General features: G+C 42.3%; 3 protein-coding genes across 5 annotated transcripts in view; 2 read left to right on the top strand and 1 right to left on the bottom strand.

Annotated features, from left to right (window-relative positions):
• DBT (dihydrolipoamide branched chain transacylase E2) overlaps positions 1-2,859 on the top strand; it is a 29,846-nt gene extending 26,987 nt beyond the window's left edge. For both annotated transcript variants that reach the window (XM_053248876.1, XM_053248875.1), the window contains exons 10-11: positions 372-443; positions 2,226-2,859. In XM_053248876.1, coding sequence (XP_053104851.1) covers positions 372-443; positions 2,226-2,393 — 240 coding nt within the window. In that variant the 3' untranslated portion in view covers positions 2,394-2,859. The remainder of the gene's footprint in view (positions 1-371; positions 444-2,225) is intronic.
• The window catches only part of RTCA (RNA 3'-terminal phosphate cyclase), a 58,410-nt gene extending 47,124 nt beyond the window's left edge, over positions 1-11,286 (bottom strand). The window contains exon 1 of one of the 2 annotated variants that reach the window (XM_053248883.1): positions 10,934-11,286. The gene's annotated coding sequence lies outside the window, so the exon portion shown is untranslated. The remainder of the gene's footprint in view (positions 1-10,933) is intronic. The other variant, XM_053248882.1, reaches the window with a different exon arrangement.
• Positions 2,987-14,156, top strand: part of LRRC39 (leucine rich repeat containing 39) — a 30,305-nt gene continuing 19,135 nt past the window's right edge. Inside the window, exons 1-4 of the mRNA XM_053248879.1 lie at positions 2,987-5,463; positions 5,806-6,017; positions 6,762-6,867; positions 12,245-12,401. Coding sequence (XP_053104854.1) covers positions 5,893-6,017; positions 6,762-6,867; positions 12,245-12,401 — 388 coding nt within the window. The 5' untranslated portion in view covers positions 2,987-5,463; positions 5,806-5,892. The remainder of the gene's footprint in view (positions 5,464-5,805; positions 6,018-6,761; positions 6,868-12,244; positions 12,402-14,156) is intronic.

The following is a 14,156-nucleotide window of genomic DNA, read 5'->3' as shown; positions in this document are numbered from 1 at the left end:
ATATTGGTTTAAAAACCTAGGGCCCAAAGCTCCCTCTGGGTGGCAGAAAAGAGCAGGAATAACTTGTAGGATGGAGCCTTACTAGGAGAATGATGGCTGGATGAGCATATGAAAGGTGCATATTGGCCTCCCCTTAAGAGCAAAGATTGGAATGCTGTGGTGCACAGGCAATGAATTCAAGTGATTAAGGGCCAGAGGGAGGTGGGAGAGGAACAGAAGAAGACTCAATTGAGCTTTATGTCTCATCTTATGTCTTTATGTCTCAGGGATGTGGCCTATAACCTAGTTTATTGGGCTAAAGGTTGCCAAATGCAAATTATGCTGATTTTCAAAATTCACTGTATTTAATTCATTTACCATTTATTTTCTAGATTGGTGGTACCTATGCCAAACCAGTGATACTACCTCCTGAAGTAGCTATTGGTGCTCTTGGCAAGATACAAGTATGTGATTATGAATTACAAAAAAGCACTTTTAGTTGTAATTAAGTAAGATCTACCTAATGAAAAATTGCATTGGTTTCAAAGTCTCTTTACTATCTTAATATGTACTATATAAGCACACTCAAAACCTTTTGGAGTGGAATCCAGGAGATGCAGCCACCCTGGAGGACAACCCCAAGCAGGATGGGATTTGGAACCTGGGAGGGTTGAGAGACCAGCTGACGGCACATTGAGTAAACAGGGCTGGGAAGGAGCCACACCACCATTCCTTTATAGAAGGAAGATTGGGAAGAACACACCCCAAAAGGGGGTGACAGAGATTGAGACCCACGGTTTAATGGAAGAAAAGCCGGCAGGAGTAGTTTAGGCCAAGAGACATGTTTGGTTCAGCCCTTAACCCAATTGTTTAATTTACTGATAAACTAGATCAAATATCTTCTTTATATATATTTCTCTAAGGCATACCCGTTCTAATCCTATGTGTGGCAGCGCTCGTGCAAGTTCATGAGTAACTGCTTGGATAGCAACAGGGATGGAGGAGAAAATGGTGGTGGCACATGGCGGCAGCCCTCTATCCAAAGAAAACGATGGCCCGGTGGGCAGGGGTGGCGGCAGGGAAGACGACGATGGCGGTTGCAGGCAAGGGAAGAAGATGGGTGGCGGGGGAAGAAGGCAGCGAGCAGGCAGGCAAAAAAGCAGTGGTGGGGGGAGAAAGCAATGGCGGGCGAACTAGAGGCACAGATGTTCTGCGCACGGCCAAGCTAGTTTAGTTTAATACATGAAAAAGTGTTTTCTTAGACTATACTGGTAAGTTGTTTTGTTTGTTTGAGAAAGGAAGATGGGGGGAGAGACATTTTGTGAACTGGACTGCTAATGAGGGGATTTAAGAGGGGGATTATGGTTGATGATATCGAAAACCACTGAGAGTTCCAGTAGAACTAACAGATGCACTCCCCCTGTCCTGTTCCCAATGTAGGTCACTCACTTGAGCGACCAAGGAGGTTTCAATCCTGATACTAGGTCAGAAGCTAAATTGAAATGGGTCTAGGTAATCAGTTTTATCTATGAATCCCTGGAGTTGAAATACCTCTACAAGCTTAAAACCCTTGGCCAAGAATGGCAAGTTAAAAACTTGTCAACTGCATATTTCAGGAGGCGGACCATTGCCAACTTAAGGCCTGATGGGACCATGCCCCCCACAAGTGATGCATTAATCACCTTCCCAGCCCATTCTGCCAGTCCTTCTTTCAGCTGCCTTCCCCAGCCGGAATGGGTGAGGGTTTAGCATGCAAGTGGACACTCTAATACTCTCCTGTCCACATCCTCAGACTGAACAAGCTGAAAAGAATCTCAAACCACAATCTCCTGGGCAAGCATGTGCCACTGGTACATCAAAGCCAACAATCTTATGAGCACCAGTGATGTTAAGAACTGTCTAGGGCAGGTCTGCTCAATTTTGGCCCCCCAGCTGTTTTTGGAGTACAACTCCCATAATCCCCAGCCACAGTGGCCAATAGCCAGGGATTATGGGAGCTGTAGGAAAACATCTACAGGAGGGCCAAAGTTGAGCAGGCAATGGAACCCTGGTCTAGGGCAATGTTTCAGAGATACAAGAAGGAACTTCTTAACTCTAAAAACTATTAAAAGCATTTCGGGGGCTCTTGTGTATAGTAGTAAAGTATTACTAGACTACTACATCTATACATATTGTATAGTAGTAGATGAATTCACCTGAATGAATATCATTTGTATTTTGCTTTTCTTTTGTTTCCTGATTTCTAGGTCCTTCCTCGATTTGACAGTAATGGTGAAGTATTTAAAGCACAGATAATGAACGTTAGCTGGTCTGCTGATCACAGAATTATCGATGGTGCAACAATGGCCCGGTTTTCTAACTTGTGGAAATCTTATTTGGAGAACCCTGCCTCCATGCTGCTGGATCTTAAATAAAGACAGCTAATCTTGGACACATCCTTTTAATTTTGGAAGAGTTATCAAGCTAGCAAAGCTAGCAAGTGCCCTTACTACATTTCATAATTCACAATATACATATTGTGATTGATAGGCCTTTCAGACCAATGGTCAATATATTGATTATCTGTTACATTCTGTTTAGCTAAGTAGTTCAGTTATAAATTATTTGGCTATGGCTCCTTGGTTGGGGTGAAGGGGAAATTTATGGTGATTAAAATATGCTATATTCCACTAGATTGACATTAATGGAAGAAGGCTCCTGACATTACTGCGGTATTTTTTAAAACTGCTTTCATTGTTTAGAAAATAAATCTGGTCAAAGTTTATTCCTGATTGAAAACAGGCGTTTCTTTCGATAAAATTGAAGGGATGCTACAAAGTTTCTAATGCAACTAATGCACAGATCATGTTTAAATAAAATGCCTTTACACTTATCTTGAAATATTTGAGGATGGACTTTTCTTTGTCAATGTTGTCGTTTTTCTTAAAATGTCCTTTCTACCTAAAATATTTCTAACTGTGGATATCGTTAATTACTGAAATTAACTGGTACACACGCACACACATGCTACCCACAGTGTTCACAGAGTACAGGTTTCTGTGCACAAATGCACAGCATATGTGCATTTTAAAAAATGAGCATTGCTCTCATATGTTACAAAGAATGCTGATATTCACATGGTATTCAGGTAAATATTCGGTACTTCTGTAATGTGTGAAGTAGCCCTTGGTTAAAAGGAGATCTTTGAAGTATCCGACATAAATGTGTAAAATCTGTAGCTCACCCAAATGTAACATGAGTAATACATCAGTCATTTTTTCTCCTGCCAAGTAGGAGCTTTTAAATAATGAGATATTCCAATAGCTTTAATTTTGGACCACTCTTGGTACTAAATACTGAGATGTAAAGTATTCTGTATGAAACATTGAGTGTAATGTAGTTTTTAAAGCAACTGTTTGCACAACATGTTTTCTGCCTACACATGAGCAGTCCTCACACATTAGTTTGGGCAGACATAACATATGAAGTGGACAATTGCAGATATGGCGGGTAGCTATTGCCATTGCCATCATTACATTGATTGCTTCCGTTTATGTACCAAAAATAGTCAAAGAGCCTTTCTTGAAAATGTTTCTGAAAAGCTGGCGAAATTTGATTAAGATGATTGGATCATAAGAGGGGATCTTAATTTAGTGGATGATTAATAAAAAGGTCATATAAAAAAGAACAATATTATTTCAGGCTGTCTAGCAAATATATGTACTTAATATGACTTAAAAGATATTTGGTGGTTAAACCATCCAAATGAGAGAGGTTTATTCTAACAGAAAGAAAACTTATTCTAGACTGGACTACATTTTTATATTTTTCTGGCTTAGCAAGTCAAACCTTACCTGCCAATATAAGAGAATTAATCTGGTACCTTAATGACCTAAAGAGACAGTCTGGGGTGCATATTAAGCATTCATCAGAGGAAAATGCATCAATGCTTCAAATTGTCTTTTTTAAAAGGAACCTGCTAACTGAGCAACAAGGCATCTTTTTAAAAGTGGTGATTCTCTTTATTTAGCAGGGAGAGAGCAACTGGCCCTATCCATCCCCAGCACAACCTCCCTCCAGTGGCTGTTTCTGGTGGCTATCTTATGTTTCTTTTTTAGATTGTGAGCCCTTTGTGGACAGTTTGTCCCCAGTTTGGCGCTGTTTAGCTTCTTAAAGGCAGAGTGCTGCTTCTTCTTAAATTTGCTCACCCCTTGTCTTCCACTCTGTAGATTAATTAGACAAGAGGAAGAGGGTATTCTTTGAGGCACAGAGTCCCATTTTCTTTTCTTCAATAAAGGGAGGCATAAGGAGCTATATTCCTATCATATGCCGTTTCTTAGATAAAAACCTGAAAACCAAATTAAAAGGATAAAAATTACTTAAATGGTACTTTTTCTGAAACAGAAATCAACTTAGAGGAGATTGGTGCCCCTTCCCCATGGCACCAGCACAGCATTAGATGAATATCAGCCAGAAACATTCAATACCCATGGGACTGGACAGTACTTGGAGGGTGTTGAGGGGAGATCATCAACCAGGGATACTCTGAGGAAGAATGAATCTGGCAAATACAATAGCAGGCTTTTTCTCTTCCCTCTTTTGAGGAGCCATTGGACACCTTCTATTACTAATTTCTTGGAGCAAGCAGTGATAACCACAACCTAACCCTTTCAAAGAAAAGGGGAGGCCTGGGGTTAGAGTTTCAGCATGCATTCATGGCATGTAGCCATATCCCACCCTCTAGCAGTGTGGCTGAAAGAGGTGAAGTCCATGAGTAGAAGGCCTGCATTAGTTGGAGGATGTGTGCAGGAAGGAGGATTTCTTGGAAGTCTGGGGATACTCTTTCTATTTATGTTTTCCTAAAGAGCAAAGTGTGGGGTTAGTGGAGTGTTCTGATGCTTTAGTTAAGAAGCCACTGCCTCTTCTGCTCCAAGTCTGCCACCTCTGCTATGCTGAATGTAATGGGTATAAAATGTTGTTTCTATCAGGTGGTATATAAATAAATATAACTAGCTGCAGAAATGTTAAAATACCTTTCCCCTCTTTTAGATAAAGCACATTTCATATGTTACTTTGGAGAACTGTCCAATAAAGCATTTTTCTTGTATGCCCCATTGCATTTCAATAAAATCTGTCCTGCATTTCTCATTCACTGTGATTCATGTTCTCAGCCACAATTGCAGTAATATTAAACCCTTTTCTTTGTTTAGCACAATAGACATTTCTTGATTTGTAGAAGAAAAAATAAATTCTGAAAAACAAGATTCACAATGGGCTAACATATTATGGGGTTCTGCAGTCTGGCCATGACAATCTGGCCATGACTTCTATTTTCAGCAAGTGTCATGTGTTATAATTAGAACTCTGCTGACATTACATTTCATAGGGTCATAGCTGATGTGAGGGTTGTGAATGGCTTTAGCAAAACAGTCAAGAATTGTGACATTTCTGTTGCACAGAAATGAATGAGCTATGGAAAACCAGGAATTGCATCCAATGACTTAGGTAAGTAGTTATAAAATACTTATCTTAATCCCTGGACATGAACATGTTGGCGAGGGATTTGTTGACACATGGATGGTGCTTGCAGTTGCTTTGTAGCTAAAAGTGAGAATGTACTTTTAAAATGGCTGCTGGTTCATGTTTACCATTTCATTGTATAATCGCATTTGTCAGAAAGTCTTTGTCAAAAATAAAAGGTACCTCTCTCTTTGTAGCTCTTATGAATGCTGCTTGAATGCAGAAGCCTGCACATGTGGCTCCAATAAATATAATTCGATTACATATTTTTTTGGTATGTTCCTACTGAAAGACAATTAAGCTGCATATCTTTGACGGTTTCACCAGGGTATCATCTTGTATATATCAAGTTCCTATATGCAATAGCAATGCAGAAAACTAAAGCCAGACACTGAATCAAAATGTGGAAGAGCCATGACTGAAACAGCAGTTTGCATAGACTCATTTACAGCTATTAAGGCACTTTGGGAAGTCAGAATCCAGAAAATAAATGAGGAGCTCCGCAAGGAAAAGGAATTCGGTCAGAAGGCTGCAGGGAGGTAGGTACTTCTTAAGTCCTGTGTGGGGCCTTTGTTGACCGTAGTGTATCTGATTTAGACATTCCATAAGCAACATATGCAGTGGAGGCTTAGTCTGCACATGCAGCAGATGTGAGAATGGACTGTACCATTTCAGACTGCTGGTGAAAGATCACATGTTTAGTATTTATTTACTACATTTGTACCCCACTTCTTAATCAAAAAGATTCATGATGCAGCTTACAATGTATAATATATAAATAAAAATAAAAACCATTCATGCCCTTTGTGTAAATACAAAACTCCCTGCAAGTAGAAAACTAGCACTGGATTAAAACCTTTCTGTCTGACCTAAGTTCGGTTTTTACTTCCTGGGAGGAGGTGGTGGTGGTGGGTTTACATAGGGGAGCATTAAAACAACTCTATTGCTCATCTGCAAACTGAAATTGTACTGTCCAGAATTCTATGACCTCACCTTCCCACATCTGAAGCCAGTAATCCATTGGCATGTAAATAGCATTTTAACACAGATTGGTAGAGTAGTCTGGTAGACTTTCACTAGGAAGTAATAGATAACGCTTCCTGCATATGTTTATGCTGCTAACACCTTTGCTATCAGGCTGCGTTGCTTAACCTGTCCCAGACTCTTCCCTCTGATCCTGCCAATGTACCAGAATTTGTAAAATATGAAGTTGGAAAGCCTGGGCAATAAAGCTGGGAAAGCCTTACAACTTTTAAAAATATATATATTTTATTTTTTTCTAGACTGACACTTGTTTGGGAAGAGAGAGTGAGTTTGGCCAAGCTCAAAGAAAAAGTAGTCACTGAAGATGGAAGGATTATTTTAAAGATTGAACATGAAGAATGGCAGGTATTATGCATATGATGCTTCCCAATGAAACTTTCAAGCTCTTTTATAGTGTTACCCAAACATCAGTTTTCCATGTAATCAGTTTAATATGTTACACGCTGCCCACTTCTTGGAGAAGTCAGAAGGGAAGGAGCAGTGCTACCCAGCTTCATTTATTTTCAGTGAGAGAAGGCACTGGAGAATTATGGCTGTCTCTAAAATATCAATTTACTGATTACCAAACACCCTAATCTGGTAGTCAAAACTAATTTATTGCTGGTCTACAACCGAAAGTTTTACTTACTAATTTAGATAAAATACTTCCACAGATTAAGATTGACCTCCTCCGCTGAGCCGAACTCCCCTTGAGCTTGTGGGGCACATACTGTAAGTGCTATAAAAATAAACGTTATGCCCAGATACTTTTAAGAGGGCTTCCACTGCTTATCCCTCAAAGATACTTCAGAGAAATAGACAGAGGTGTGAGGAAATTTCTCTAGGGAAATGGCAGGCCACAGATTGCTTATAGTAAACTCCAACTAGCCACAAACACAGGGGGCGTCAATCTAGTGAACCTTAGATTGTATCATAACACATTCCTAATCGCACAGACTGAACATTGGCGAGCCAACACAGAAGGGGAAAGGGCAGAATGGGCAAAAGTGGAGCTAGCAGAACTGGAACCCTTAGAAGGCTGGGAAGCACTGGGCTCCAGGTATCTTAAACACTCCCAATTCCATTCTCCTACAATACAAGCAGCCCAACATGCTTGGAAGGAACTAGCACGGCAACTAAATTTTGATCTCTGTGCCCACATAAATATGACACTGTGGGGAAACCCACACATATTAACTGAAAAACAGCCAATTTTATGGAAACAGTGAGTAGAAAAAGGAATAAATTGACTATCACAGCTGATAAACCAAGGGGATAACTACAAACCCTTCATGACCCTGCAAGAGGAGTTCCACTTACCCCCATCAAGTGCCTGGCAGTATATGCAACTGAAACACAGTATATCTGCTCAATTTGGACCAGACACCCTAGCAGCCCTGATAACTCTGGATATATTGGTGCACACCACTAATATGTCCTCTCTCCGAAAACTAATAAACACCTGTATACCTTTGTACAAGGAGTCCTTGACCCGGGCTTAGATATACTTAGGGACAAATGGAACATGCAACTCACACAGAAACTTTCCTCAACGCAATGGCACAAGATTTTAGGTAGTGTTAAATGTAGCTTAATGGATCTCAAATTGCGCCTTGTTCAACCAAAGATTATTTTCAGGGCCTACTGGACCCCCCTGCATCTTAAGCAATTAAATATGGCCTCAAATAGTAATTGCTGGAGATGCAATAATCCTCAGTCAGATTTAATGCATATGTTCTGGAACTGTCCCACAGTGCAAGGCTTCTGGAGGAAGGTTACTATTATTATTTATTATTTATTCGATTTCTATACCACCCTTCCAAAAATGGCTCAGGGCGGTTTACACAGAGAAATAACAAATAAATAAGATGGATCCCTGTCCCCAAAGGGCTCACAATCTAAAAAGAAACATAAGATAGACACCAGCAACAGTCACTGGAAGGATGCTGGGCTGGGGGTGGATAGGGCCAGTTGTTCTCCCCCTGCTAAATAAAGAGAATCACCACTTTTTGGTAATGGACTGATCTCTAGCACTGAGGGACCTGAATGCAGTACTGGGATATATCCCAGCAGATTGGGGACTAAAATCAAGTTCTAAACAATGGCTATGGAGAGTCTTACTGGTGGCCAAGAGAGTAATACGGTAGCAATGGAAATCTCCCACTCCCCCTAGGATTGAGGACTGGGTTCATGACTTGCTTGAGTGGGCAGCACATGAAAAATGGGCCCTCATAAAATTAAATAAACCAGATAAACGGTCAGAAATCTGGGACAACCTCCATGACTTATTCTTAAAATGGGAATCCTATTGATTTACCCACATCACTTGCTGCAATTCCTTCTCCTCTCTCCTTGCCCACTTCTGCTTTTCCTTTGTCTTTTCACCCCTCTTTCCCTCCATCTCTCCTTTCTTTCCTCACCTCCCACCAAGCCAGTGCAACACACAGAGACTGGCTTGGGGTCGGGGAGGGGGACTGGGAAAGATGTTTGTAAAATAATGTCAAAAAATATTGTAAATAAAAAATATATACATGTAGAAATTGGTAGTACGGAGATTCCTAAAGTAGGCAGCACAACAAATCCCACATCAGATTCCCAAAGCAACCATGTTGCACTCTTTACCATTTCTGAGGCAGCTTCTGGTCCAGCTAAACTCACAGCGCACTCTCTCATTAATTTTCAGATGCAAACTGCTTCTAGCACTCTCTTTGCCACTCCCTCTTAATCTTAAATTGAGATATTCCAAAAGAGATATTTAGCCATCAAAGATAATTTAGCCTTTGTTAAGCCTCTGAGCACCACTTCCCTAATTGGCTAGGTAATAGGCAAAACCATAATGATATGCCCATGACTAAAAACTAAGATACCCACATTTATAATATATAACAAGAGAAGTCTTGCAGAGCAAAGAGGATGAGGGCTTATGTTAATGCAGAGCTCTTAATATCATTTTATAGACTGTAATATATTTAAATCCTCTCTGTGCCAGTACAACTAAATGCTTATGTTTTCATACCCCCAAATCTTGCAAATTGAAGAAAAACTCATGATTGGTCTAATAGTCTTTGCATTTAAAGTATTTTAAACATTTAAAGTTCCTCTGTTTAGTGTCAAACCATAAGCCTTGGGAACTGTGTATCTTGTGATCACAGACATTCATCTTAGTCTTCTGAAGATCTTTTTGCAGTCAATTTATCATCACGAGATCCTAACAAATGCAATTTTGAATAAGAACTGGAACTATTTTTTTCCAAATAATTGTGGCCAGGGCTGGGTCTAGGTCAGAGAGGGCCCTCTGCACATTTCTAGGCCCTTTCTCCAGGGGTACGCCCTGGCTTCCCTTGGTATGTGTGGAAGGGGGTAGTTTTCCAGGGTCTGGAGACGGACGCCGCTCCTCCAGATGCCCTGCCCATCTGTGCCTGCCCAGGTGGGAGACACCCCAGATGACCTAGCTGCTGTGCTACCACTGTCCAAGGCCTCTCGGGAGCTGTCCCGAGCAGTAGTGCACAGGAGGGATGGGGTATAAACAATTATTATTATTATTATTATTAATTATTATTACCATAAAATTGAAAAAGTTGAAGAAAATATTATGGGACTTCCAACTACAAACAGACAAACATCTGCCACACAATACACCAGATATAACTGTAGTCAAGAAGAAAGAAAAACAAGTTAAAATAATCGACATAGCAATACCAGGGGATAGCAGAATAGAAGAAAAAGAAATAGGAAAAAAAATCACAAAATACAAAGATCTACAAATTGAAATTGAAAGGCTGTGGCAGAAAAAGACCCAAATAATCCCAGTGGTAATTGGCGCCCTGGGTGCAGTTCCAAAAGACCTTGAAGAGCACCTCAACACCATAGGGGCCACAGAAATCACCATCAGCCAATTACAAAAAGCAGCTTTACTGGGAACAGCCTATATTCTGCGACGATATCTATAACAACAGCAACAACATTGACAAGAAAATCCAGCCATCCCAGGTCCTTGGGAAGGACTCGATGTCTCTATAAAACAAACCAGTCAATAACACCTGTCTGTGTAAACAACAACAACAATAATAATATGATGATCCTGGACCCTTGGCCCACTGGCCCTCTGATGGCCTCCTCAGCACTGGACCTGATTGTGGCTCTGAATGCTTGAAAAGTGTTATATCCACATGATTAAAGTTGCCAAATTGAGACAAAAATAAGAATGATCACACTCACCTTTGCTCATCCACTTGCCACTTGCTGTACAAAATGCATAAAATTGGCCCTGCCCTATGCGTCTATTGTTAAATGACAAATTGCCAGAAAGAAATGTAAAAAATAAAAGTTAAAACTGGAGAAGGGAAAAGTTAAAAAAAAAAAAAGCAGCATAACTGAAATAATGAAATCTTAACTTTAAAAAATGGAATCAATCAAATAAATAAATAAATACCTTCAGTATTCATTCCTTCTTTTCTTTCTGCTTTCATTTATTCTCTTATTTTGCCCCAACTGGATTATTGAAATGCTTTTTTTAGTGATTGCATAATAAGAGAACCCCATTCCAATAGCTTTCCACACATAAATTTCGCTCTGGGGCACTGCTTGTGGTGGGGGGGTCTGTTCCCCAAACTAGAGAGGTTAATAACCTTAAAACTATGTGGACCAGTTTTACTGAGAATGATGTCATTATCTCTTCTTCCCTATGTCAAGCTTTCACTGCCACCACCAAGCTCTTCTTGCTTAGGTTAAGAATGTAGGAAGCTGCCATATACTGAGTCAGACCATTGGTCCATCTAGCTCAATATTGTCTACACAGACTGGCAGCGGCTTCTCCAAGGCTGCAGGCAGGAATCTCTCTCAGCCCTATCTTGGGGAAGCCAGGGAGGGAACCTGGAACCTCCTGCTCTTCCCAGAGCGGCTCTATCCCCTGAGGGGAATATCTTGCAGTGCTCACACTTCTAGTCTGGCATTCATACACAACCAGGGCAGACCCTGCTTAGCTAAGGGGACAAGTCATGTTTGCTACCACAAGATGAGCTCTGTGTCCTGACAAGCCCTCAGCAGTATAGCTGAGGGCTCGGAGGGGAGAAAGTATAACTCACTGGACACTGAGTTAACTTTAAAATAAAACAAAGTCAGGTTTCTTTATGTACAAGCAGCTTAAAAGTTTTTCCCTCTGCTAAAGCAGGACTTTACACTCCCGATGGTTTCTATAACAACAATAACAATACTTGCTTACAGTTTGTATATAAGGTATGATGTAAGGTTTTATGTCAACACAGACTTCACCCACTGGCAGACACTCTACACAGTGTATATGGACAGATAGTTTAACGGTTTGATTGAGATTGCCACAATTGAGTGGTCTTTCACCTATAGACGCTGATTCTGTCCCTCCCTGGAACCCCAGCCGTCCCAGAACAGACCACATCTCCCTAGAGATCCTCCCTCTAGTCCTGTCCCTCCCTATCTCCTGATTTCTCCATGCCCTCTCTGAGAAAGTCCTGTCTCCTGGCTTGCTTCTCTAAGCTCTGTCCAACTCGGGCTCTTTCCAGCTCTATCTGATGCTCTGAGCTTGCAGTTAGTCAGTTTAACTGCCACTCTCTGCTCCATTCTAAAGCCCCTCCCTCAGGAATCCCACCTGGGAGGCGGTTCCCTGGGCTTCCAAAGATGATTGACAGCTCTGGTGCTGCTGACGTCCTTCACAGACATGCTCAGTGATATTTCCCCCCTTCCCTTTTGTCTCATTTTGCAAATTTAGACTCTACCATCCTGCTTACTGAAACTGAACCACCTCCAGGAATGGCAGCTTCACAGAACTGGTTTGGTAAAAATCCCTCAATTCATTGGTCGCTTTGAAAATCTCATTGTGCTAGATCTATCTCGAAATGCCATTGCGGAGTTACCTAGGGAGATCGGTGAGTTGAATCTCTATATATAATTCTCCTGGGTGTGCCTTCGAATGTGCATCCCGGCGCCCCAGCTGATTGGGTCTCCTGGTCTCCTGGCACACCCAGGAGACCAGAGACAGCGGCGGGCATGGCCGGGGAGGCCAGAGGTGGCAGCGGGCCCGGCCGCGGGGGCAAGCAGCGGCTGTGGGCCCAGCGGCCGCAGAGGCAAGCGGCAGCGGGCCCGGCCGTGAAGGCAAGCGGCGGCGGCGGGCCTGGCCGGCGGCCGTGGAAGCAAGCAGCAGCGGGCCCAGCCGCGGCGAGGCAGAGCGCCGCTGGCTGGAACCGGCAGCAGGAAGGTGGCGAAGTGGGGAGAAAGTGGGGGGGGGGCAGAAGTGGCAGTGGGGAGGAGAGGCGGTTGGGCCTGGGAGTGGAGACTGGGGGAAGAGGTAACCACCGGCCCCAAAGAGTGCACAGATGCTCTGTGCAGGGTCGGCTAGTAAAAAAATATTTCAGTAGAGTTGCCACCTGTAGTTTTACTACTTGTGATGCACTGCGGTTTACTCTAAGGTTTCCTAGGGATCTACCCTGAGTAAGGAGATTGCTCTGATCCCAATTTAGGAGCACACCATTCCTTCAGGGTAGGGTAGGCTGCCACTAGTTGAAGATCAATCCAAGGCCACTAACCAGACCTAGAAACAGCTTCAACACCCTAGAACTGTCCAGCTTGGGACTTAGAAGTCACTGTACAGCCAGAGTCCTCATAATAACCCAGTTCTAGACAACAATATTTTATTATAAAGACAAGCCATCAGCAATGCATAAGTTTGTGAGGCATGTGGAGAAGTTTTGTAAAATCACTACTTTGAACCTTTTAACATCAGACCGAGGCCTGCTTTAAAGTATATTAAATTTATTAAGAAATAAGAATTGCACCCAGAACAAGAAATTGGGGGAAATAGGGGCAATTGCGAGTAAAGAAAGGCACACAGGAGTTGCAAGAGAAAATACAAAACTAGGGATATGCATGAATTGAGATTTGAAGCACAGATTCGGCACCGTTAAAAGTGAGGAGAGCAGCTCTGTACGTGCTTCTCTGCCGCTCCTCTCCGCTTCCTGCTGTGGCGGTGTGCCACCCACCAGCCCCTTGTGCCACGGAGGCATGCCCATGGCCTCCGCACATGCTGACCACACAACCATGCTGACCACGCAAATGGCCTCTGCACTTGCACAGAGGCCATGTGTATGCTGCCACCTTACCAGGGCTGCTGAAGGTGTGTGTGTGTGCCACTGCTGCTGTCGTAGGAAGCTGTGTGCAGTGGTGGAGGAGCAGGTACAGACCTGCTCTTCTCACTTTTAAAGGTGTTGCATCTGTGCTTCAAATATGTGCACGAATCTCGATTTGTGCCCATCACTATAAACATGAACTAAGACTAAGTTTATCTTAGGCAGTAGTTAGGCGGATCCCTGGCTGAGAATATGAATTCTCTACAGCATCTCCCTTTTTGGACACCAGCAGCAGATGGTGACTTAGTGACTTAGAACTGGTGACCAAGTGGCTGGAGTCTTTTTGCCCCTTTTTATAGTGATTAAACAGGAAAAGGCATCTGCCCCTTCCAGAGAGAGCCAGCTCTGAGATCGAGTGAAAAGTGCTGGCATATCTCTTTTCCTCCAAATTTGAGGTATAACCAATCTAGGATTTAGGTCTTATGGGCCTACATTTTAAGACTCCATGTTGATGACCCCTGGCCCTTCTATTACAAAAGCAAAGATTGTGCTTATCAG

This window comes from Hemicordylus capensis, chromosome 4 (assembly GCF_027244095.1).
Source record: "Hemicordylus capensis ecotype Gifberg chromosome 4, rHemCap1.1.pri, whole genome shotgun sequence".
Taxonomy (NCBI): domain Eukaryota; kingdom Metazoa; phylum Chordata; class Lepidosauria; order Squamata; family Cordylidae; genus Hemicordylus; species Hemicordylus capensis.
The sequence above is the reverse complement of the archived record's forward strand: the minus strand, read 5'-3'. Positions and strand labels throughout refer to the sequence as shown.